General features: G+C 46.8%; 1 protein-coding gene across 12 annotated transcripts in view; it reads right to left on the minus strand.

Annotated features, from left to right (window-relative positions):
* DGKG (diacylglycerol kinase gamma) overlaps positions 1-27169 on the minus strand; it is a 211833-nt gene that overhangs the window by 34827 nt on the left and 149837 nt on the right. For all 12 annotated transcript variants that reach the window (XM_035274700.3, XM_035274698.3, XM_078350447.1 and 9 more), the window contains one exon: positions 8579-8756. In XM_035274700.3, coding sequence (XP_035130591.1) covers positions 8579-8756 — 178 coding nt within the window. The remainder of the gene's footprint in view (positions 1-8578; positions 8757-27169) is intronic.

Here is a 27169-nt window from a genome sequence, read left to right on the forward strand (position 1 = left end):
GCCAGTCATGAAGGGAAACGTGTGACTCTGGATCTCCAGCTTGGGCAACAGGTGAGACATCAATAAGGCAGGGAACATGGGTTCGGGGAGGAAGCAGTGTTTCTAGGAGGGGGAAGGCCATGTAAAGAGGGGGAAGATAATGACTAGTTTGGGGCATGTTGATTCTAACGTGGGCTGCTTGAAGGACTAAATGACAAAGCTGTGATTTCCTATGACAAGCAAAACGTCTCTGTAGGCCTGCAAATGTTTAACGAGAATGATATGTATGTTGCCGTGGTTACTTCCCAGTGCAGCACCCAGAGGACATCTGGGGCTCCTTAGAGGTCACCTGCCTTGCTCTGTCTCAGTTCACAGGAGAGACCTGGGCCAGAGATCTCTGTTAAATGCAAACTTTTAAGGAACATTTTTATTTTCTCTCAACTAGAAAGAGTGGTGGCTGACCGTGTCTCACTGTGACTGTCAAATCTCCACTGAATGGGAAAATTGGGACTCTGCAGACCTGGACAGCTCCTGAACCCCTGAGGCCACATTCTGTTATGGCTTCATAAAGTGAAAAGAAAGCCATGAGAAGCAATGAACCCGTGCTCACATTATTTTGGTGTCTCAGCTGATCTTAGTTCCTCACCTGCGAGTATGAATCTGAGGTGGCTGAATGGCATCCTGTTCCCTTGCGTAGGAATTCAGGGCACAGTCCTTATAATTAGTGAGAATCCACATGGGCGCAGTACACACACAGATTGAACCATATGTGCTTGCAAAGTATCAGAGCCAAGGTTTCCCCCTTCCCGGGTAAGGTTCCCACATCTAGGAGGGCAGATCTGATGATTGCACATATTTGCCTGGAGAGCGCGTGTGCCTGCTGTGCTCCATTGGTCTGAGTACCAGGTGAATGAGGCCACAGGCAAGCCTATGAGCTACACACTGGTTTGCTGGCCTTGCTTGGGTCCTGGGTAGCTGTGCAATTCTTAGCACTTAGCACAGTTCCTAATTATATGCCTGTCTGTGGGATTATTTTATTGAGGCCTGGCTCCCCCACTTCCCAATGGCTATAAGGACGATGTTTGTTTTTAGTTTTGTTCACCATTGTACCATGGGGCCTGGCACTTGGTGATGGCTTTGTAAGTATGTGTCGAATAAACTGACAGGAAGCCTGTCCCCACTGCTGGGAAAAATGACTCAAAGTGAACACTAACACTACCAAGGGGGTCTGTCTCCCTGCTGTTTTTTACCAAGAATTGTAAAAAGTATTATCTAGTGAGAGTCTGGGGAGGTTTTGCCCTACCCATTTAAAACCTTCTTTAGGGGCTGGGGGCAGTGGCTCACGCCTGTAATCCCAGCACTTTGGAAGGCCGAGGCGGGCTGATCACCTGAGGTCAGGAGTTCGAGGCCAGTCTGGCCAACATGGAGAAACTCTGTATCTACTAAAAATACAAAAATTAGCTGGGCGTGGTGGTGTGTGCCTGTAATCCCAGCTACTCGGGAGGTTGAGGCAGGAGAATCGCTTGAACCTGGGAGATGGAGGTTGCAGTGAGCAGAGACCATACCATTGTACTCCAGCCTGGGCAGAAAGAGAGAAACTCCATCTCGGTAAAATAAAATAAAATAAAATAAAACAAAACCTTCTCTAGGACACACCATTTGCAGCTCAAATGGGATTGACTGAGAAATCACTGAGAGGAAAGCTGCTTTAAAATCAGAAGCCAGTGGTGCCAGGTGTGGATAACACAGGCTCAAGGCCACCACTGGCTGGAGACTGAAGGCTGGATAGGAGCAGGCATGAGGATCAGTGAAGAGCCTGAGAAAATACGCAGGAAGCCTCTGCATTTATGTTTTAGGCTGGGGCCAGAAAGAAACAATGGCATAGCTTCCCAGGTTGCTCCTCAACCTCAGGGGTCCGACCCAGCCTTGTGCCATGCCCTTGGTGCGTCACCAGGATTTGAGATTGGCCACCCTCCCCTTCCCCCTGCTTCACTGGACAGCCTGCTCAGGTGGAACTCTACGTGGGCAGCAACAGCCAAACAGACATAGGCACAGTGCCAATACATCACCCTAGAATTACAGGTTGTTAGAGCCATAGGCAATTTAAAGATAATAGATCAAATCCTGAAGCAGTAAACCAGAGAGTGAAATTCTAATTTGGTCACTTTCTTGTAAGATTCTATTTTTCTTTATTTTTTTGGAGACAGAGTTTCACTCTTGTCGCCCAGGCTGGAGTGCAATGGCACGATCTCAGCTCATCACAATCTCCACCTCCCAGGTTCAAGTGATTCTCCTGCCTCAGCCCCCCAGTAGCTGGGATTACAGACACGCACCACCACACCTGGATAATTTTGTATTTTTAGTAGAGATGGGGTCTTATAATATTCCAAATACTTCCCCCACAGGTAACGATAATTCTGATTACTGCTGACCAACTGCTCACCAAGTTCCGGGTGCTCTGCTGAGTCCCTACACGGATGACCTCATTTAACCCTCAAAACATTGCTGAGGGAGGGACACCATACTTGTTTCCATCTTGTAAGCATTGAAAAAGAGGCTGGAGATGTCCAGTGGTTCACCTAATCCACGACTGGTGGTGAGAAGCTCTGGGTCTTCTGAATTCTAGTTCAATGGTGAGTCTCTACTCTACCCTCTCGTGATTGCAAGTCCTCTAGGCTATATTTGAATTACCTTTTTGAGGATGGTCAGCACATCTTACTTATCAAATGAGTTCATAATAACTCCATGAAATTAAATTCTCAGCTTGGAAAATACTCACATGTCACTCTAAGATTTTTTTTTTTCTAGACAGATTTCACGCTTGTTACCTAGGCTGGAGTGCAATGGAGTGATCTTGGCTCATTGCAACCTCTACTTCCTGGGTTCAAGCAATTCTCCTGCCTTAGCTTCCAGAGTACCTGGGATTACAGGCACACACCACCATGCCCAGCTAATTTTTGTATTTTTAGTAGAGATGGGGTTTCACCACATTGGCCAGGCTGGTCTAGAACTCCTGACCTCAGGTGACTCACCTGCCTTGGCCTCCCAAGTGCTGGGATTACAGGTGTGAGCCACCGTGCCTGGCCGGTTTTTTCTTCTTAAGACTTTTCACTCAGTGCCTGTTCCTGTCCTGCTCTAGAATCTACTGCCTACTGGCAAACTGGAGGCAAGATTCCTTCCCTTCTGCCCCCTCTTCCAACACATGTTTCTGTAGAACATGTGGGCCAGGCAGGGTGGGCGGCTTAGAAAGGGACAAGAGATAAAGAACACATGATCCTCATTTTCCAGGTAATGGCAGGGAAAACATATGATGAGAACACATGTGCCTGTGACACAGGCCAACTTACTCCCAGTGTATTGATGAGACAGAAGGCAAAATTAAGTGCTCAGGGAATTCACAGGCTGGGCTCACTTCCAGTGGGGAGATGGCCATTGGGTAGGCCTTGCAGAGGGAGCAGAATTCCAACAAGTAGTTGTGGAGCCTTTCCTCGGACTGGGTCTAAACACTTTCTATCTCCTGAGTGCCTGCCTTATGCTCAGTAGGCTTGCTAACATATTTTCTAGACCCTAGCCATTTGGGCTAGGCTAGGAGTTACAAGCTTGAATCTTGTTCAGGTGCCACTGCTGGATGTAAACTGTATAAATACTACCCTTTCTCTGGGCCTTTGATTTTCCCAACTATGAAATAGAGATCAGGAGGAGGCTGGGGACAGCCTTGCTCATGGGCTTCTGGTTAGGATTACAGTAAGTTAATACATGCAAAATCATTTGCAAGCCAAAATGAAATAGAAATACAAGAGACGGTGTCTCACCATTCTTATTGTTGTCATAAAAAATAAAACAGCAAATTCCATATGCTTCTCATGTAACTAATAACCTTTTGTGTGTGTGTGTGTGGGGGGGGTAATTTCTTGAGGCCAGGCACTGGGGATCCAAAGATTAATAACACCCAGCTTCCATCCTTGGAATCTGAAAGGTTTAAAAAATAAGATAGTAGGCACAATTGGTAATATAAGTTTAAAATGTGCTATGACAAAGGCTGGGCTGAAGTTTGGTAGGAGCTCTGCTCTTTCTTTTCTTTTTTGAAATGGAGTTTCACTCTTGTTGCCCAGGCTGGAGTGCAATGGTGTGATCTCGGCTCACTGCAACCTCCACCTCCTGGGGTTGAGATTCTCCTGCTTCAGCCTCCCAAGTAGCTGGGATTACAGACATGTGCCACCATGCTCGGCTAATTTTGTATTTTTAGTAGAGACAGGGTTTCACCATGTTGGTCAGGCTGGTCTCTAACTCCTGACCTCAGGTGATCCACCCCCCTCGGTCTCCCAACGTGCTGGGATTATAGGCATGAGCCACCGTGCCCAGCTGAGCTCTGCTCTTTCTTAGTGGTAGTGCAGGTGGATAGTACTACTTAGGACAAGCACTTCAAATGTGAATCAACTGGCATTCTCTGGCACAAAATAGAATTAAAGGGGTAGGGACTTTTTTTTTTTTTTTAAGTTTGAGCTTATTATACTATGTTCCAGGCACTTTCACATCCATCGTCTTACTAAGAAGCCATGTATTATTATGCCAGTTTTACAGATGAGGAAGCTGAGACTCAGGGAAGCTGGGTAACTTCTCTAAAACTAGAAAGCATAAAGGCAAAATTTAAACCCAGATTAACTGCAAGCCTGGGGCTTTTCCCAATACCCCTTATTGCTTTCTTATCAGCCAATGTTTCTGTAGAACCCATACCATGCTCATCTTGAATGACCTTCTTACTTGGATAGTTTTTACCAGGAGAAAGACTAATCTTTAATGAGAGAGAGTTTTTTTTTTTGAGACAGAGTCTCACTCTGTTGCCCAGGCTGGAGTGTAGTGGTGTGATCTCAGCTGACTGAAACCTCTGCCCCCTGGGTTCAAGCAATTCTCCTGCCTCAGCCTCCTGAGTAGCTGGGATTACAGGTGTGTGCTACCATGCCTGGCTAATTTGTGTATTTTATTTTTTGTAGAGATGGGTTTTCACCATTTTGGCCAGGCTGGTCGCAGACACCTGACCTCAAGTAATCTGTCCGCCTTGGCCTCCCAAAGTACTGGGATTACAGGTGTGAGCCACCGTGCGCGGCCTGATGAGAGAGATTTGACAGTAACCCCTTCCATTGTCATTTCCTCTTGCGCTTCCTATGATAAGCTCATTCCCGCCTGCTGTGCTCGCCTGACTTCTCCCTCTCCTCCAACCCCAGTGAAACTGCTGAGTTGAGAATCACAACACAGGAAGAGGCTGCAGAGAGAGCGCCCTGCCTCCTCAGCCACTAGCCTATAAATCCCGTGACAAAATACACTGAAAGAAGGGAGAAATCTGAATACAATTCTGTCCAAGAAAGAGTCTATGTAGACCAAAATTTGACTATGCCTTAATTTTGCGGAACTGTAAGAAATCTTAAAATATGATTGTCAGACTTGCTTATTTTACATATACAGGAAACTGAGACCCAAGAAGGTGAAAGGACTTGCCTCAGGTCACACACTAGTGATAGGCAGAGTCTGGGCTGGAGCTCCAGTCTTCTGACTCCCAGGCTAATGCTTTCTTACTAAATTCGTTGCCTTTTCCCATTAACCCGACTTACATGAGATCATAGATAGCCCTTTCAAGAAGAAAGCTCAGAGCTGGTGTCTCTGCAAAGCCCAGATGTCAGTGCCCGCTCCTTGCCCTCCCTTCTGATCAGCTCATGTCCTCATCTAAAGAACAGGAAGTGGCTTCACTTCTAGCTCTGAAAGCACATTGTAGGGGTGAGAAAGAGGGATTTGGAGAAGAGAGTTCCTGTATATTGATAGTCAAAAGCAATCAGCAGACATTTTGCTCTGGCTTGAAGAAGGGGAAGATATAAAGTCAGACATGTAAGGGGAAGATGAAGGTTGTCCTTGATCAGCACATGATCTCATCAAGAACTTCCTCAAGCCCCAGTGTGGTGGAGAGTGGAAGTGGGGATGTGGGATGGTGGGGATGGGGGTCAGTGGTGGGGATTCGGCTCTGCTCATTCCCTTCTGTGCTCTGAGGGAGCTAGATGCCAGAGTGGGGGTTGAGACAGGAGCACCAGGGTAGGAAAATTTGCGGGAACTTGATACAACCTCCAGTGCTCCCCCCATCCTCTCTTAGCACCCACAACTTCCCCTGCTGAGGGAGGAAGGAGGAACACATTCAGCTTTATACGCTGAAAAGTTTACTGTGTGAAATAAAGAGGACTTAAGAGGTCAACAGAAGAACTTGATGGTTGTGGTAAGTCATGCCTGTAATCCCAGCACTTTGGGAAGCTGAGGCGGGTGGATCACCTGAGGGCAGGAGTTTGAAACCAGCCTGGTCAACATGGAGAAACCCCATCTCTTCTAAAAATACAAAAGAAGTAGCCAGGTGTGATGGTGGGTGCCTACAATTCCAGCTGCTCGGGAGGCCGAGGCAGGAGAATCTCTTGAACCTGGGAGGAGGAGGCTACAGTGAGCCGGGATGCGCCACTGCACTCTAGCCTGGGTAACAGAGTGAGACTCTGTCTCAAAAAAAAAAGAAGAAAAGAAAAGAAGGAAGAGGTCAACAGAGAAATAACAATTCCTGAGTAAAGGACAGAAGTGTGGAGGTGATGTTTCCTGATGACCTGGCCTGGAACATAACAATCTAATTGTCAAATAGATGGGTGTGAAACGGGAATAACCTCCTACCCCCACCTCAAGTCAGTGGAGGTGTCTGGTGTCTAGTGGTGGGATTATATCCCACCTTAGCACCAACAGCCTAGGACATCAAAGCACACAGGCACACAGAGCTGTGGAATGCCAGGCATGGAGGAGACTGCGGGCATTTGCCTGTAGCAGTGGTGCTCAAACCTGGCAACCCATCAGAGTCATCTGGGGAGCTCATTAAAATGTAGATTCCCAGGAACCAGCCCAGAGCTGGTAGATCGGGGCTGGGGTCTACAAATCTTCACTTTCAACAAGCAGCTGGTTTAAGAACCAAGGATCTGGTTCAACCCCATCCATCCACCTAAAGTAACTTCGATAGAAGATGCTGCTTTTACAGTAAAGAAAACTGAGATGCCAAAAAATAGGTTAGTAGCGGCACTTAGACTAGAACCCGGCTCCCTGCCTGTTCGTATGGCGTCTCTGCCAGTGCTCTTGTACCTGGCTTTCTCCCCCAGCTCACCTGTCCTTTGAGGACCTGTGAGGACCCGTAAGCCCACAGAGGAATCAGTTGTCAGGAGCTTTGATCGAATCTCTCCTTTTGGATTATTGGTGGAAAATGGCTGCTCTTGACGCTGGGATAGAGGTGGTTTTAAGGACATTCTCAGAAAGCTGTGTTCTGTATTCTGGTGAGTTAAAAGTGGAAGGCCCAGCTGGTGGCCTCTAAAGCGTACTACCCAGTTGTTCCAGACAGAAAGAATAGTGGGTTCGTGGGAGCATGTGTTGGAAGAGCCAGCGTGGTGGACACAGAGTGAGCGATGGAGACAGTGGCAGAAGAGGAGGTCTGGGAGGTAATGGGAGGACATACGGGGCCCTCTAGTTCACGTGAGATTTGGCTTTTTCACTGAGCCACTGCAGGATTTTGAGAAGAGGAGTGTCAGAATCTGACTTATCTGATGTGGTGGTGACAACAGTCTACCTAGGGCAGTGGGATAGAAGCAGGGAACCCAGTGAGGAGGCTTTGCAGTAGTTCCAGGGACAGAGGATGGCAGCTCAGACCAAAATGGCAGAAACGCAGGTGGTGAGACATGGAGGAATCTTGGATGTTTTTAAAAAGTAGAGCTAACAGGTTTTCTGATGAACTGGATGTGAGGTGTGAGATAAAAAGAGGAATCCAGGATGATACCAAGCGTTTTGGCTCTTGCAATGGGAAGGCCGGAGTTACAAACTGAGAGGAAGACAGCTATGGTGGAGAAGGTTTAGGCGAGGGATGGCAGGACTCCGCATTGGACATAGGAAGTTTGAAGTGTCTGCTGAACACACAAGGGAAGTGCGGCACAGGCTGCTGGACACATGAACCTGGAGCTCAGGGAAAGCTGGACACAGGATGGAGGCAGCCTGAATATACACGTGGTATTTAAATAAAATCTCATGACTGGACGAAGTGATCGAGATTAGGTACAGACAGTGAAGAGGGTCAAGAACCCTGCCTGGGGACCCTCCAGCATCAAGAGGTCAGAGAGAAATGAGACTGAGGAGGAGTGACCAGTGAGGGGGGAGGAAAACCAGGAGCGAGTCAAGTTCTAGAAGCCAAGTAGACAAAGCGTTTCCAGGAAGAGGGAGTGATCAACTGGGTCACATGCTACTGACTGCTGTAGCAAGATGAGGGTTAGGAACTGACGATTGGATTTAGCTATTGGAGAACACGGGTAACCTTGACAGTGGCAGCATTTGACTCTGAACCTCATGGAGCCCCACGGTTTGACAACTGACTGTCATTTAAGACACGCTTCTTATGAATTTTTGTCTTCTGGATTAAGTTGTAAACTGCAACATCAGGGATGATGAGTCAGCGTATCCGGAGTGAAGCACAGAGTGAAGCCCGCCGACATCTACCTGAGGGCTCCTACCACTGGGCATTGACCTGAAGCAATTATCCTCATTCCTGGCTTACCTTGGACGCAGAATTTCAGTTCTTTGGGGTCAGTGACACCCTTCCTGCTTTCCCGGATCACAGCCCGGTTCTTCTTGTTTTCTCCCCAGAGATTGGTGCCTCCGTACATGCTGGGAATGTTGAGAATGGCAATGCCTTCCAGGAAGATGTTGCTCAGGTCCACCCCAACCCCATCACACTGGAGGGCAGAGAGAAAAGGCCATCTGTTAGTGTCCTCTGAGTGTCACAACCCAAGGTGCTCTGCGTGTGTGTATGTATGCGTGGCGGGTGCTGTCTTAAAGGGTGTGACAAGTCCCCAGCCACCACCCTGCCACTGTCAGAAGCCAAATCATGGGCAAAGTCACTCAGGCTTAGTGCTTTGACCACCGTGGTGAGATGAGAGAGATCCAGTGCTGGTGGGCTCTGCAGAATGGGAAGAGCCAGCACAAGGCTCCAGGGGTCATCTTTAGGTTTGGAAGTGCTTTAGGGCTGGTTCCCAAGTCAATTGCCAAACTGTTCTCCAGTCTAATCTCATTATCATCAATCTTGCCCCTTCCTAACCGTTAGAAGATTTCCTGGAACTGAATTCAGAACCTAACAAATGACAGAAAATTCAGAACCTAACAAATGACGGAAAATTTTCATTTTACCCCCTTCTGTTTTATCTCTCCTGTGAGACACACAAGACTTTAAGCTTTGGAAGGTTTTCAGAATTTGCCTGTCTCCTGTGTCTGTATCGTAAGCACACTTTTGGCATATGTGCTTGCTGAAGGAGCAGAGTTTCTTTATCCAATCTCTACAATTTGCAATCCCCACCAGGTACGAAGAGCCAGAAAGCTTGAATTTGCATCTCATGTATCTATAAAGTCAGCCCACTTTGGCATTGTGCTTACCAACACAGCGAGATACAACAGCTTTGATCCTTGTTCCTCAGGACAGTAGGTAGTTTATTTCACTTACAGAAAACACTGGACCCAGAGAGTTGAGCTAAGTTATCAAGATTGCAAAACTAACAAATAAGAGCAGAGGTTCAAAGTTGGGGAGGATTTGACTACAAAGTACATAGTCCTTAGCTTGCTTATTCAAGAAAGAAAAAAATGAAACACATTCACGGAGAAGATAAAAATCCACTGTCTTTGAGGTTATATACAAACCCAAACTTTCAGAGACTTATCAATAGAGGGAGACTAGAAATATATTGTTGCCATCAGAGGAGGACTAGAAGGCTTCTTGCCGTTCATAGTGACTCACCTCCTGATTTCTTTGCAGTTCTTAAGTTACGTTATCTTGTTTCCCCAACTACAAGATGGAATACAGTGATCACCTCTGTTAACTGGGAACTCATGTTTTCATTGGGAAGTTCTGATAATTTGAGAGGTCTCTGTATGTTGGTCTGGATTATCTCCTATTCTTGTTTCCACTGGTTGGTCCTGTTCTCCCTTCTGAACCCATACAGCGTCATCCTCCTTCCTCCTCCGTGGGTCAGCCCCCAGATAGATGATGATGATGACTGTTTCGCATGTGTATTAAGCAGGGCCGTTTACCACACACAATTTCATACACATCTCATTTATTATCTTCATAATAATCCTATGAGTTAGTTACTATGACTATCCTCTTTTTACACTGGGGAAACTGAGATAGAGAGGAGGTTAAGTAACTTGCCCAAAGTTACACAACTTACAAGGGGAAGTACACAGACTTAAGGGCAGGCAGTCAGAGCCCAACTCTATTTTTCTCTTATTTCTCCTCTCTCTCACACTATGAGGTTGCGCCACCTCTAGACTGTCAGCTTTCTTCATCCTCTCCTGTGGGACTTGGCTTTCGGATCTTTCCCATCCTGGCTGCCCTGTTCTGCACACACTCTAGTTGGTTGCCCTCCTATCTGGCAGGGTACCCAGCACTGAAAAACAACACTAATGACAGGATCCGATGGGGGCAGGTGGCTACCACACCAGTACTTCTTGTGGCTGAAATTTTATCGTGCCCCAGAAACGAGATGACGTGCAAAGCTCACGTAAGAGCTCAGCACGTTATCCGTCATCGCTATCCTTGTTCAATATGATCAAGTTTGCACTGGCCCTTTCGTTAGCTGCTAGATGACAACATCGCTTCAGCCTAAATGGGTGGTCATCTCCAGCACCCAGACCATCTCATGATCTATTTCTCATTCAACTCTTCCCCAATCTGAACCTGCATAGATTTAAAAAAATAAAATAGATATAAAGCTTTACATTTATGTTAATTAATTGGCTTTCAGCCCAAGTTTCCTCTAGTCCACCCAGCTTACTTCCAGTCTTCATTCTGTAACCTTTTGTCGCAGCACTCCCATCATTTGGGGATTAAGTTATTAATATGTGAGTATAAAGAGAAAAAACAGAGACCAAGCCCTCTCCTTGGTCAGTTTAACACCAGACATTATGCATTAACCTCCCTTGGGGGATGGCTGCTCTATCGCAGCTGCATCTTCTGAACTGGACTGTTACCCAGCCTCCTTTTTTAAAATTTTATTATTTTTTTGAGATGGAGTCTCACTCTGCCACCCAGGCTGGGGTGTAGAGGTGCGCGATCTCAGCTCACTGTAACCTCTGCCTCCCAGGTTCAAGCGATTCTCCCATCTCAGCCTCCTGAGTAGCTGGGATTACAGGCATGTGCCACCATGCCTGGCTAATTTTTGTATTTTTAGTAGAGAAGGGATTTCACCATGTTGGTCAGGCTGGTCTTGAACTTCTGACCTTGTGATCCACCCACCTTGGCCTCCCAAAGTGCTGGGATTACAGATGTGAACCACTGTGCCTGGCTCTACTTTTTATTGTAAGAGAGACTGATGGAACCTTAGAGATGAGAGGCACATAAAGGAAGATGCCTCTCATCTCTCATGCCTCATCTTTCATAAATGAGATGCTGTGAGGTTAGGAAGCTTCCCTGTGGTCATCCAACTTATTAATGGTGGAGCTAGATATGCATCCAAGTCTCCAGACCTCAATCCTCTGCTCTTTTCATGAAAACATAAAACATTGTGCTGAGATCAAACAGCATTTCCTAAATGACCACCCCACAACCTCTATCAGAAAAGGACTAAGAGAACTCATATTAAGTCACCAATATCTCTCCTGTCTGCAATCCCAGCACTTTGGGAGGCCAAGGCGGGCAGATCATGAGGTCAAGAGATCGAGACCATCCTGGTAAACGTGGTGAAACCCTGTCTCTACTAAAATACAAAAATTAGCTGGGCATGGTGGCACGCGCCTGTAGTCCCAGCTACTCAGATGGCTGAGGCAGAAGAACCGCTTGAATCCAGGAGACAGAGGTTGCAGCGAGCCGAGATTGCACCACTGCACCCCAGCCTGGCACCTGGTGACAGAGCAAGACTCTGTCTCAAAAAAAAAAAAAAAAAAAAGTCACCAATAGCTGTGTGAAAGCCTAAATACTTGGTTAACAATCTACTGGAATAAAGTGTCTCAGTCTGTGGTTTGCACAATGTACCTTATTCTTATTTTTTGAACACAGGAAAGACATTTGTGTACCTCTTATTGGCTACAACTTACTCTGTTTTCTGGATTTGTCGAAGTGGCCCCTGAATGACATCTATAGGCTTGTCCAGCAACTTGGATTCAAATGTGTGTTTTTCAAAGCCAGTTGGTTCTCCATTGATCTACCCTGGGCTCTAGTAACTACCTCTGGCATCTTTTCTTCCGTTTTTACTTTGAGGCCACTCTCTTTGGAAAAGATGAAAACTCTTCCAGAATGGCAAAGTCCTATTAAGCTATGCTTTCTATGTTCTTTTTTGCTTCAAACGTTGTCTAGCATTCAGCTTGGCCTTCAGTTAGCCTGAAGCCAGGCTCACAGGTCTGAGCTGCTTTTGTGTATTCCTATCTGGTTGTGTGCCCAGGCTGTGCCTTTGTGTGTGTGTGTACAGTTCCCTGAAAGCATGGGCTCAGCTAGCACTCTCTGTTGCTGTCACGTTGACTGAAAAACAAAAACCAACTCCTTTTTCTTTTCTTTTCAATGTGATTCATGCCTCCTTAGAAATTTATTTTGGAATGTCTTCCACCCTCCTGTCCTTCATGCGCATATTCGTAATTAGGGATTTAGGCTAGAGTCCATTGGGTCACACTTTTCTCTTTATCACCCTCTAGGTGAAGCGGTCACCACCCCTATTGGTTGTAGCCGCTTCCACATCATCTCAATGTATTCACTGTTGGTCAAAACATCCCTTTCCCTTCTGAGCAGGAAAAATAATGATATTAGCAACTCATGCTTGGTGAAAACTTCCTTGGGCACTGTGCTAGGATTCACATACATTATCTCTTGGGATTGTCACATGAACAGGATGAGGGAGGCAGCATTACTACCCTCAGCTGACAGGGCCTCTTAGGGGCTAAGATGCTTGCTCAAGGCTCCATAGCTTCCCCCTCTACAAGATGGCGGAGCCAGGATGCAAACCCAGGAAGGCAGATGCCAGATCCTACACTGGAGATGAGTCAGTGAGGCAAATCGGGATTTTTGCTGATGCTAGACTGATAGCAAAATTAAACTTCCAGCTGTTTGAATAATTGAGATCTCCCACTACTGCTCTATCTTATGCAGTGCTTAGAGCAATGCCTGACACACCAATGTTGGATATTAATATTATTATTATATCTTGCCTCTGCACCAGGTTGTTTTTTTTTTTTTAAAAAGTACATCACCAGCACAGTCCTGCCTAGTATTCCACAAAGTCACTTTTCTTCCATACTGCAGTTTTTTTTTTTTTGAGACAGAGTTTCGCTCTTGTTACCCAGGCTGGAGTGCAATGGCGCGATCTCGGCTCACAGCAACCTCCACCTCCTGGGTTCAGGCAATTCTCCTGCCTCAGCCTCCTGAGTAGCTGGGATTACAGGCACACGCCACCATGCCCAGCTAATTTTTTATATTTTTAATAGAGACAGCGTTTCACCATGTTGACCAGGATGGTCTCGATATCTTGACTTCGTGATCCACCCACCTTGGCCTCCCAAAGTGCTGGGATTACAGGCGTGAGCCACCGCGCCTGGCCCATACTGCAGTTTTAAGTGTACTCTGTCCCCTCCATCTCTATCCAAGCCAGCTAAGTTGTGTTTGCTATTACCTTGGTAAACGTTTACCTCTTCCCGGAAGAAGAGCAGACAATCCTCACTCTGCTTTCTAGGCTGTCCCTTCCCCTGTGACTGCTGTGAGTCCCATGTAGATAGGGCAAGTGGAGGAGGTAGGAAAAGCCTGGGGTCTGCTGGACCTGATGTCCTCTCCTCTTGGAATGCAGCTACTTGGAAAGTGAGAGGCAATGTAGCGTCTTGGAAAGAACGTGCCTGCCTGGGCTTGGAGACAGAGACACAGGTTTAAATCTTGGCTCTTTCACTTGCCAGTGGTGTGATTCCGGGTCGTTTCCTTACCCCCTCTGAGGTTTAATTTGTCATCTGTAAAATGGAGGATGGGTGAGTAACATCTGCCTTAAGGAGCTGACTGGTTTCTGGAAGGCAGTAGCACTCTATAACTGTCTGCATTATCATCACAGGTTCCCCAACCTGAAGTTACTCCCCCTACCTGAAGCTTTGCTGGAAGTATTTGAATGGCCTCTTGGCCCCGACCTAGGCTGGTACGAGCCTTGGCAGCACTCGTCTGGGTGCCCATTCTCCAGAGTTCCTGGCCTTGCGATGGTACTCTAATTTCCTTCAGAACCCCAGGCCGGCTCTGGACAGGTGGAAGGCGGCCATGCCGTCTGGGAAAGTGGAGCCGAACCCGGGACGCTGTCGCCCTAAGTGGAACATCCGCCCCGGGGCCCGCTCTCCGGCGGGTTCCTGAACTAAATTCTCCAACTGCTCCATGACGTCATCGGGCCCCCTCCTCCAGCACCGGCCCGCGCGGCCCCGGCGTGGCGCGAAGGAGGGCGGCGGTCCTGCGCGCACTGTTAGCCATCCCTGTAACCCAGGCACCGGCTAGCCGGCTCCCCTCCGAACGGAGGCTGCGCTGGGCGGGAGCCAGGGACGTGTGCCCCGGAGTGGGGCTGAAACAGAGAGCTCCCGGCCCGAGCAGCGAGCGCGCACCCTCTGAAATCGTGCTCTCGGGTGCGCCCGCGGCCCGCGGCCTGCGCCCAACGTCTGGCTTGGAAGCAGCACGGGAGTCTGCGCCCAGGCCTGGAAGGCCCGCGGTTGCTGGCCACGTGCGACAGTGTCCCCTTTGGGAGGATGGTCCCCCCAGTTCTGGTTTCTTCCTGAGCCAGGGGTGACGGGTCGGTTTGGTGGAAGGCGGGTGCACAGGTAACAGAGTCTGTGTTAGGAGGCAAAGTGCATTTATGTGCAAATGAAACGCACTGGGAACCCGTATTCCTCTCTAACCCCCGCCCTGGATGTCGCGAACCCTCCAGTCTCAGAATTCTAGGCAGAGGCCGCCGACTTCTTCGCCCCGGCCAAGAGAGACCCGGGGCACCGAAGCTTCCCAGCCGGTGCGGGCGTTTCCAACCCCTCCTGCCGGCCTGCGCGGCGACCTCAAAAAGGCGGCGGGTGGGGGCCCCACCACTCCAGCCCTGTCGATCCTATTTCTGAAGGGCCTCAGGGAAGGAGATTCCACAATTTATTTGATGACCTGTTTCAGTTTTTAGCAACTAGGAAATTCCCCCTTCTTCTAACCTCAATTCACCGTGCCACCAATTTGGTCTGGACGCAGATGGTTCTCTTTATAAGTCTGCCACTCGGGCTGTGTCTGCTCTCAGAAGTGACCTCCACCAGGCCAGACTGGAGGTGGCAGCCAGGCCTCGGTAGCTCCGGAGGCCTGTGTGCCCTTTTGGCTGGAAATTTTCTCTTTCTTGGGTACCCTGCCACTGAGGTATTGTCCCTCCCATCTTCCACGGCTCCTTCTTGGTCTTCCTTTAAAAAAATTAAAAACTATGCTTTCCAGCTTCATTATCAGCAAACTGACACAAGAACAGAAAACCGAACACCGCATGTTCTCACTCATAAGTGGGTGTTGAACAATGAGAACACATTTACACAGGGAGGGGAACATCACATACCGGGGCCTTTCGGGGAGGGAGGCTAGGGGAGGGATAGCATTAGGAGAAATACCTAATGTAGATGATGGGAGCATGGGTGCAGCAAACCACCATGGCACGTGTATACCCATGTAACACACCTGCACGTTCTGCACATGCGCCCCAGAGCTTAAAGTATAATTTAAAATATTTTTGGGTATTTCCAAACATGTAGGGAAAGTAGAGAGAATCATAAACCTCCATGTACCCCAAAACCAGTCCCGTTAATTAACAGCTCTAGCACTGGCCGCTAATCATGTTTTAACTCTACCCCAGTTCCCTTTATCACCTCCAGACTGAACTACTTTATAGTAAATTCTTGAAATTCTATCATTTTATCCATAAATACTTGGTTACGTATCTTTAAGAACTCAAAAAAAAAAAAAAAAGAATTACCTCAATACTATTGATTGCCACTCTTAAAAAATTCTTTAGGCTGGGCACAGTGGCTCACGCCTGTAATCCCAGCACTTTGGGAGGTCGAGACGGGTGGATCACGAGGTCAAGAGATTGAGACCATCCTGGTCAACATGGTGAAACCCCATCTCTACTAAAAATACAAAAAATTAGCTGGGCACGGTGGCACGTACATGTAATCTCAGCTACTCAGGAGGCTGAGGGAGGAGAATTGCCTGAACCCCGGAGGCGGAGGTTGCGGTGAGCCGAGATCACGCCACTGCACTCCAGCCTGGGTAACAAAAGTGAAACTCTGTCTCAAAAAAAAAAAAAATTATTTAATAAGTATCCAGTAATTGTTCAGATTTCCTTGACAGCATCAGTTTTTTTGTTAGCTTGCTTGAGAAGTCTTCACATTGCATGTGTTGATATATCTATTAGGTTTCTTTTGATCTATAAACTCCCTGTTCTTTTTTGTCCTTATCTTTTATTTAGTGAAGAAATGTATCATTTGTCCTTAGAACAGTGCTTCTCAAACTTTAATGTGCATGCTAATCATTCCAGGGTCTTATTAAAATGCAGACTCTGATTCAGGGGGTCCGGGTGTGGCTGCATTTCTGGCCTCCTCCTTGGCGATGCTGATGCTGCAGGTCTATGGACCACATTTGAGTAGTAAGGCTGTAGTGTTGCGCAGATTCTGGGTTTTGCTGACAGCATCTCTGGAGTGTCTTTTAAACATAGTCTATCTCTTGTATTTTCATTAAGTTGGTATTTTTAGATCTAGAGGCTTGACTAGATTTAGGGTTAATTTTTTGGCAAATTACTTTATTAATGGGGCTGTATATTTCCCATTGCATCTCATTAGCACATAATTTGGTTGTCTCTTTTTTGTGATGTTTAGACTGATCAGTGGATTCAGGTGTTGTCAGCCTACACCTTCCGTTATACAGTTCTTGTCTAGACCCATTACTATAGTCCCCTGATGGTAGGATACGCTTGAGGACACCCTAGTACCCTCCCTGTACCTTTCTTCCAAAGGTCTACAGATACCATTTTCTCCATGAATTATTTCCGATATAGTCTCTTAAACGGATCTCTTTTCTTTTCTTTTTTTCTTTTGAGACCGAGTCTCACGCATTTGCCCAGGCTGGAGTGCAGTGGAGTGCAGTGGCACAATCTTGGCTCACTCAGGCTGGAGTGCAGTGGCGCAATCTCGGCTCACTGCAGCCTCCACCTCTCCAGGTTCAAGTGATTCTCCTGCCTCAGCTTCCCAAGCAGCTGGGACTACAAGTGCCCACCACCATGCCTGGCTAATTTTTTGTATTTTTAGTAGAGATGGGGTTTCACCATGTTGGTCAGGCTGTCTCAAACCCCTGACCTCAGGTGATCCACCTGCCTTGGCCTCCCAAAGTGCTGGGATTATAGATGTGAGCCACCGTGCCCGACCTCTCTTATTCTCTTCTCCGCATCTGTACTCTCATGGAATCAAAGACCTGAAGGGCTTGAAGGGTCATCCAGTCCAGATACCTCATTTGATAGTTGAGAAAACTGAGGCTAAAGATGTTAAAGGCAGGGCCCAGAGTTACACATTTAATTAGAGTGAGCTGATCCAGAATTAGACCTTGGTTGTTTGGACGGACAACCAAGAAGCCATGAGTGACTTTATAAAGAGGAATTTTGGCTACTAGATGAGGCTGAAGCACAGACTCTTGGAATGGTAAAGCAGCATGGAACATTCGGGATCATTCCTAATTAGCAAAATGATAACAGAGAGAGGTCTAATGTTGGTAAGCGGCCTTCCCAGCTGACAGAGCTCTCTCCTGGAGGAGATAGGGCTTAACCAGGGACTCTGGGGTGAGTCAGGTGGTGGTCGTGAGGGAACAGAGTCAGAGTCACCATGTGGTTTGGTGGCACACTGGCTGGAAAGGGAAAATGAGATCTAAAAGGATAATGTGATTGAGGTATGAGGCTCTTCCCAGTGCTCTTACTATAAATGAACCTTCCCCTTCTCTGAATTTCACTGCCTTCTTTTCACCTCTTAGATGGAATGTCCATGTACCTTCCATATAAGAATATACATTCCATGTATATTCTGCCACGTATTTTGCATATTTGTCTGTCGCCTAGGAGACTTTAAACTCGTAGAAGCTGGGGACCATATCTGACAGCTCTATGTTCTTCATAGTTCCTGGCATGTCTTACTCAGGTCAGGTGTCCAATATAACTATTTGTGAATTGAAAGAAAGAATGTGTGCAGAAATCCTAAAATGGAAACCCAGGTGTTCTTTGAAGAAACTCGATAAGGTTTCTTGGCTTCCAGATGAGTTCCCCCAATCGCTCTGGATGAATCTAGTGAACAAGTAAAATGGACCAAGTTTCCAGGATAGGGAGAGGCATGGAAGGTTAATCCAAGTCTGCGTCAGGTGGTCCTCTGATCCCAGCTGAGAGAAATCCGAAGCTGAACACCTGAATAGGTAACTAGAATAGGGCACATGAGGCATGCTTCATATGAGAGAGACGTTAGGAGGCAGAAGACAGGAGTACTCACAGATCCATCAAGAATGATGAGAACCTACTTATTGTGTGCTAGACTCTAGGGATGGAGCAGAAATGGGACATGGTCCCTGTCCTCAAAGTACTCCCAGTGGGTCAATACTAGAGGTGATGGCATGCTGTTAAATGCTCAACAGCAGACTCCCCAGGAGAAAGAATAGCCCTTGTTACTGTGTTCCACGGTGGTGTAAATATTCCTACTATGGCCAATTTCAAGTGACCATGATGACATCCCCAAAAGGCAAGTTGGGAAGAGATATGTAGAAGGCAAGCTTGTGCTAGCACAGCGCTGGCTGGAGTCAACGGGACAGAAAAGGAAGTCGTTATCTGCATATCTGCAGGGTCTATGGCCCTAACAGACAAACCTCTGGGGAGTGAAAGAAAAACAGGGCAAACAACAATATCTGTCTTCCCTAGAGAAAAACTAGAGAGACTAGAAAAACTAGTGTCAATAACCTGATGTGGCTCAGAAAGGAAGAAGAGGTGATGTACTGAGTGGCACTGATGAGTGGCGACAGCATTATTGGAAAGAAGGTCCAGTGCTGTCCTCATACACAAACTGGCCTGGCCTGTAGTGACTCTTATAGAACAGTGGCTTCTCCTGCATTTCAAGGGGCTGGTGTATCATTGTAGGAGCTGATGTCTATGGTGGGCAGTTAGATAATGATACTAATCCACACATATGTTATATATTATTAATATATCACATTTATTAACTGTTATGAACCAGCACTTCATATATTTTATGTCTTATCTTCACAACCCTACAATATCAGTATTTGCATTCCCATGGTTTTTTTTTTGAGACGGAGTCTTGCTCTGTCATCAGGCTGGAGTGTAGTGGAGCAATCTCTGCTCACTGCAACCTCCGCTTCCTGGGTTCAAGCGATTCTCCTGCCTCAGCCTCTTTAGTAGCTGGGATTACAGGTGTGCACCACCACACCTGGCTAATTTTTGTATTCTTAGTAGGGACGGGGATTTCACCATGTTTTTCAGGCTGGTCTCAAACACCTGACCTCAGGCGATCTGCCTGCCTTGGCCTCCCAAAATGCTGGAATTACAGGCTTGAGCCACTGTGCCCAGCCATGTATTCCCATTTTTACAGATGAGGAAACATTGACTCAGTGACACTAAGGAAGGAACGTCTTTCCAGATTTTCAAGGTTCATGGTAGTCCTCATGAACATGCAGGTGTCTTGCATGAGATGCAAGTGAAGAGATCAAGAAGTCAGTCCAACTTACGAGAGTGCACGCATCCGATGCTTTGTTACCTATGAGACCACATTTGGAGTATTAAAGACCCAGGAATTTGATTTTTCAGTTTAAGGCAGACCCTGAAAACAATGGAGTGTATCAAAGGAAGAGTGGTCCAGGTTGTTTATGGATCTATAAATCAGGTCATCTAAGGAACTGGGGCTGTTCAGCTCAGTGAAGATGAAGAAGAGACACCATGAAGATACATCTCCAGCCCTGTGAAAGGCAGTCACGTGGAGGAGTGAGGAGGATGTTCTCTGTGCCCCCAGAGGGTGAAAATGGGCCTGGTCGATGGGAAATTTAGCCATGCACCCCATAAACACTTATTGCGCACCTGTTTTGTTCCAAGCATTGTGCTAAGTGCTGTCTAGGGAAGAAGATGACAAGGAATGGGACACACGATCCTTGTTCAACACCAGAAGAACTTTCTGAAAATCAGAGCTGTCCAGTGATGCAGCAGGCTTCTTGAAAAATGGCAAACTTCCTATCTTTGGAGTATTCAGCGGGAGGTTGGGGTCCCACTTATCAGAATGTGCTGGGATGAGCCTTTTTTGGAGTGGTAAGTGGAACTAAATCCCCTTCCAGTTCCAAAATTCCTCATCTACGTTCAGCTTTGTTTTGGCAGGCTAGCATGCGCTGAGCTGGAAGAGTGCCATCCTGAACTCCCACTTTCACCCAGCCTTGTCCACCCTGCTGGGTGCTCTGAGTTCTCTGACAGTGAGTCGAGGTGGGCCAGTTAGACTGGAAAGTGGCTGCCATCTGTGACAGGGATGATGGCGTTCTGGCGGGTCTGTGTGGGCTCAAGGAATGCGACATTGAAGCCATGTACACACAACCTGCTTAAGAACATCCCATGGGCAGAACATGTTCTCTTCCTCTTTAGCCCTCCTCTGTTGCTGTGCCAGGCAGGCACAATGGTGCCTTTGAGAGGGGCAGCTGGAAGGGGGTGTTGGCAGGCAGACTGGAAGTAGAATATTGCAGCTGGGGGTGGGGGTGCCCAAATTCATTTCCAGGAGTGAGCCGGCACTGGGTGCCAGTTTCCAAAACAAAACTGCTGTTTCTCAGAGTTCACAGGGATAGGTTGCCTCAGAGCTGGACAGAAGGCAAAGCTGTTTCCTATCCACTGCTCCACCCGCCCCAAGAGGTTTTTCTTTTTTTTTTTTTTTTTTTTTTTTAACTGGTGGGTTAAGGCATTCTTGCTCTGGATGGAGATTAATGGGCTTTGCTGTCTGTCTGGGAAGCTGAGACCAACCTGGGGTGGATGGGGCTTTTGGAGAGATCACACTTTCCTGCAGACAAAGCAGGGCTTGATGGTCTGAGGACCAGCAGGGATCAGGAGCAGGTAGGCTTCTGAGCCATGAGAGAGGGCTCAGAATGGAGACCTTTCTGTCCTGCAGGGTCACTTCTACCCTACAGCCACCTGGCACCCTCACTGCCACATGGGAACTGCCCACTCACTGTCTTAACTCTGTTAGGTGGGAAAGAGGTGGGAGAATGTTGGCATTTCCTGTTCTGGTTCACAGTTGTCCCTGACCCTCTGCTACTATCAAAGATACCACCAATAGCTCCGAGATGGGCGTGGGAGGTCCTCTCACTCATTGCGCGGTTAGAAGGCCAGAGTACCAGCCATCTTTCCCTTTGTGTTACAAATGCAGCAAGGTAGGCCCCTTTTTCTGGTAGCTTCCAATAAAAAGGTGTGACTTGAGGCTGGTCAAGTGATCATTTCTAGTGTTCGCACCTATCACATAATTTCCTTTTCTTTCTTTTTTTTTTTTTTTTTTGAGATGGAGTTTCACTGTGTCACCCAGGCTGGAGTGCAATGGCCTGATCTCGGCTCACCGCATCCTCTGCCTCCCGGGTTCAAACGATTCTCCTGCCTCAGCCTCCCGAATAGCTGGGATTACAGGCATGTACCACTACACCCAGCTAATTTTGTATTTTTAGTAAAAATGGGGTTTCTCCATGTTGGTCAGGCTGGTCTCAAACTCCTGACCTCAGGTGATTCACCCACTTCGGCCTCTCAAAGTGCTGGGATTACAGGCCTGAGCCACCATGCCCGGCCCAATTATGGAATTTTCTACTCGTTTCAATTTTACAATCAACAAACAACTAATGAGGAATTACTTCATTTTAGGTATTGTGCTAAGTCCAGGGGTATAGAATGAATAAGATAAAGTCCCTGCTTCAGAAAGCTGACTGGCTGATAGGCCAAGTCCTGAATGCGAGCCCCTTATCAACTAAATGGACACATGACTCTTCTAAAAGCAGGAGGGTAATGCAGAGGTCATCTCCTCCTGCAGGGCCCGTGGCACCGTGAAGGGCATGTGGGTCTGGGATCACAGATCGAGGCTTTAAAGTCATCTGATCTTGGGAGCCCATACTTATTTTACGAGATGCAGTTTCCTTGGGTAAATAATGAGAATAATACATGATCAAGCGGAGCTGTTATAAAGATGAAATGCAATGGAGCTCACCACGTGGTAAGTACTCAGTATGTTGCTGCTATTGCTATTCATTTGCTGATCCTAATGGACTTGAGATATAACATGTGTGTGTACACAGTGGTATTTATTCAATCCCTTGTAGATTCTGTGACCTTCTTTAAAGATTCAATTCTTCTACCTTCTTAATTCCTCTTCTAGTGAAGACTAAGCTTAGCAAGTTTATGACCTCACAGACTAAGTTAGAAAAACAAAGACATATCTACTATAGCCAACAAGACACATTTGTATATAATATTCTCTGTTTAATAACCTGTGACCGTAGAGGAAGAAAAGGATTGTAATATTTCTTTTCCCTGAGGTTCCCAAATCTCCCGACTGTGGAGATGAAGATCATGAATTCCTCTGAACATTCTAAATAGTCTACATCATTTCCTGATGGGGCCTCACAGTTTATTGCTACTTAAAAGATGTATTTGTTTGGTAGACATTGCTTGGGGAAAGTTATTCTTTTTTTTTTTTGACCTGGATTCTCGCTCTGTCACATGGGCTGTAGTGCAGTGGCTTCATCTTGGCTCACTGTACCTTCGCCTCCCGAGTTCAAGCAATTCTGTGCCTCAGCCTCCCGAGTAGCTGGGATTACAGGTGCCCGCTACCATGCCTGGCCATCTTGCCCAGGCTGGTCTTGAACTCCTAACCTCAAGTGATCCACCTGCCTTGGCCTCCCAAAGTGCTGGGATTACAGGCATGAGCCACCACACCTGGACAAGTTATTATTTCAGTAAGGGACCTTGGTGGTCCCTTAATATAATATTATGCTCCCATAATATTTATGCTCCCTGGGGCTGGGACAGAGGTGCTGAAAGAATCTTCCAGAAAGAAATGTGGGAGAGCATTCTAATCCAACATGCTGAATCACGTGACCCCCCAGCTTCGGTCTTCTGAGACTTTTTTGGGCCCCATCTATTAAACATGCTGCATATCATCCAACAACTACTTTGTGAACATGTAGGCATACAATTTAATCTTTAAAAGTTATTCCCAAGTCCATGGAAGACACGAAGTAGATATAGCCAGGAGTCTGAAGACAAAAGCAAATCAAAGCAATTCATGAAGAACAAAAGAAATGGAAAAGAACAGAAAAATAAAAGCATATGAATGAATGGAGGCTTGAAGTGAACTACAGGGTACACATTAGTAAGAAATTTAAAAAAAGAAGGTCATTTAAGAAAGAGAGAAAGTTTTATGTGCCAGAAACTGCAAGCAAGCAATGGAATTTTGTAAGGGAAAGTTGACAGGAACAATTTTTCCTTAGTAAGCTGAACGATTCTAAGCATCAGTGAAGGAAACTTTTAGTGCATGATAGAGACAGAGATGGGGATGACAGAGCTGCATTTAAAAATGAATGAAGATTTAACAAGCTAAAGAATCACAGAGGTCCTCAGGAGGCCTGATGTTAAACAGCTAAGATTTTTCTAAGATCGAAACGAGGCCAGTGTTGTAACAGTGCTGCTTCCTGGTTGGTGGGATTGGGGGTTATTTTCTTTTTGCCCCTCTCTATTTTAAAATGTTCTACCATGAATTTGGATTACCTTTGTAATCGGGAAAAGAGGTTAGCACACATATTACGAGTAACAGAAAGAAAGCAAATAGGAGAAAGTGGAAAGAAACCGAGCGGTGAGAACGGGTGGATGGGCAAGAAGCAGCACCCGGAAGTGGTAGGAGCTGCCTTGGATGGTCTCACAGTGAAGGTGATGCTTCACAGTGAAGGAATGAGGGAGCTGCTGGACTGGGTTGAGGAAGGGAATCCACTGGAAAGAGGATGTCTCACAGGACCGTTCCAGCCTCACTTCTGACTCCAGGGTTTGATGTGTAATCAGGTTGCCCCTCTTATTTTCCAAGAACTCAAAATAGCTTCTAATGCTCTTCTGGACATTCCCTTCCCCATGCATGTTTCCATTTCTTCCACTGTGGGTGCATGGACAGGCTGCCTGTCAGCCAACTCCCACTTTCCTTACTCCAGAGAAAGGCTCTCGCTGTGTGAGCCGAGAAGGTAGTTCAGATCATGCCAGGAGACCAAGGCTTGAAGACCTCTTTCCCTCTGATTTAAGAGAGTGCAGCACTGCAGGTGGATACTAAGACAGAGTAGAGAATTCCCACAGTTGGAGCTTAAGAGCGGTGTGTTCTCTTCTGCACATACTGGTTTGAGTGAACTTAGTCTCTCTTTCAAAAATAATGGCACTGGCCAGGCACGGTGGCTCACGCCTGTAATCCCAGCACTTTGGGAGACCCCCAGGTGGGTGGATCACTTGAGGTCAGGAGTTGGAGACCAGCCTGGCCAACATGGCAAAACCCTGTATTTACTAAAAATACAAAAATTAACTGGGTGTGGTGGTGGGTGCCTGTAATCCCAGCTACTTGGGAGGCTGAGGCAGGAGGTTTACTTGAACCTGGGAGGCAGGGGTTTCAGTGAGCTAAGACAGTGCCACTGCACTCCAGCCAGGATGACAAATCGAAACTCTATCTCAAAAAATGAAACAAAACAAAACAGAAAAATAGTTGAAGGAAATAAGACAAAATAATGACAATATCAATTCTGAGTGAGAGAGAATTGGGAGTATTTGATATATTGTTCTCAAGGCCTTTCTGTATTCAAAAAAATCCTCAATCTGGATAACCAGATTTTTTTTTTTTTTTGAGCAGTTTCCAGATTTGGACTAACTTCCCCTCCATTAAAGTTTATGTTAGTTCATGTTATTGGAGCTGGCTGGCCTTCCCTTGTGAATATTGTTTTAAAGATTAAATATCAAGGAATTTTGGAAGTTCTTATTTTTAAATTAAAACATCCCTACAAAATGTAAAATAAGTGCTTGAGTTGAAACCCATCTGGTTTGCTCTACCTATGATCCCATTCAAAAACCTCTGCAAGGCTACTCTGGGCCTGGGGTGGGGGAGGTGACTGTGTGCCTCCCTCGCCCAACCCCCACCTGTTTAATCAAGTAAAATCAGGTTAGAATGAATATTAAGAGCCTCTGGGAAGGAAGAGATGTCAGGGAGCACCCTGAGAGACCACCTTAGACCAGGGATGGTGAGGGTGGGGGTGCAGGTGACATGCCTGCTTCTTCTTTTTTTTTTTCTTTTTGAGAGGGAGTCTCACTCTGCCCAGGATGGAATGCAATGGCATGGTTTCTGTTCACTGCAATCTTCTCCCAGGTTCAAGAGATTCTCCTGCCTCAGCCTCCCAAGTAGCTGGGATTACAGGCATGCACAACCACACCTGGCTAATTCTGTATTTTAAGCAGAGATGAGGTTTCACCGTGTTGGCCAGGCTGGTGTCGAATTCCTGATCTCAGGTGATCCACCCCCCTCAGCCTCCCAAAGTGCTGGGGTTACAGGCGGGAGCCACCACACCCCACCAACATGCCGTCTTCTTAATTAGAGCTCACAACGATTTATGGAGCACCCAGTTGTCAGGTATAGATAGCACTCAGGTTCACAGGCCTTCCTTTGTGGTCTTATAGAGGAAGCACCTAGGGCGAACATCTGCAATATTTTTTTATGCTCCCTTTTTGATAAATGGAAAAATGTAATCCCTGCTCTTAACATTATCTGAAATGTCAAAATAAAGCCTGTGAATGATCAGGAGATTGGACATGCCCAAACCTGGCTGACAGTGTCTGCTCTAGACTGAGCTGCTCAAGTGCAGTACTGCCCTGAGACTCTCGGGTATCTGGCAGATCTGGATTTGAAACCTGACCTGACCGCTCATAGGTTATGGACCTTAGGTGAGCTTCTTACCTTCTCTCAGCCTCTGTCCTGCTTCTCTGTTAAGGTGATTATGACACCTGCCACTTAGGGCTGCTTTGCAGATTCCGTGAGGCGCTTAGCACCACTGCCAGTTACATAAAAAAAACAAAAACAAAAATCCCTGAAAACTTTAATCTTAATAATGGCCTTGGGAGGTAGACTAACTCCTATACCCCTCATTTTATAGATGAGAATACTGAGGCTTGGATATACAGTTCAATAAGTTGTTTAACCCAAGCACACACCGGGGCTCTCCGCCAGGCCTTGTGAGCCCAAGTCAGGGCCCTGGCCAAATGTCTGCAGGTGAGCAGTAGATTTAGTCACCTTCTCCCCTGCCTGAGTCACAGGGCCCTAAAAAACAGGGCCAGGAGTGACTTGACTCACATGGCTCTGCAGGACTCTTTGGATTGACTTTCCTTAGCACTAGTTAAGCAAGTGCCATATTAACCAGCTCCAGTGTGTTCTGTGGATTCCCTTCAGTTTCTCTCCTGTCTGGCTGGCCCGGGGCCACAGGCTTTACTTCAGAGATAAGACCAAGTTTCCTATTCCTTCTCAAACAGCCACTAGCCTGAGAGAAATCACCTGTATATCACTTTAGCATGTGAGTGGCTTTCTTTCTTTCTCTTTCTTCTTTCTCTTTTTTTCTCTGTCTTCTTCCTCCTTCCCTCCCTCCTTCCTTCCTTCCTTCCCGCCTGCCTGCTTTTTTGTCTCTCTCTGTCATCCAGACTGGAGTGCAGTCGTGCTGTAACCTCTGCCTCACGGGCTCAAGTGACCCTCCTGCCTCAGCCTCCCCAGTAGCTGGGATTACAGGCACGCACCACCATACCTGGCTAATTTTTGTATTTTTAGTAGAGATGTGGTTTCACCATGTTGGCCAGGTTGGCCTCAAACTCCTCACCTCAGGTGATCCGCCCGCCTCGGCTTCCCAAAGTGCTGGGATTACACATGTGAGCCACTGTGCCCAGCCATGTGAATGACTTTCAATGGAGACTTTCCCTGCAATCTCTCATGTGAGCTTTAAGTTTCACCATCCAACTTTTTACCAGATTGGCCAAAAAAAAAGAAAAAAAAAAAGGAAGAACGTAAATAGGCTTCACTATCTGTTCCCCCAAGTTCC

The sequence above is a fragment of the Callithrix jacchus genome, chromosome 15, assembly GCF_049354715.1.
Source record: "Callithrix jacchus isolate 240 chromosome 15, calJac240_pri, whole genome shotgun sequence".
NCBI lineage: Eukaryota > Metazoa > Chordata > Mammalia > Primates > Cebidae > Callithrix > Callithrix jacchus.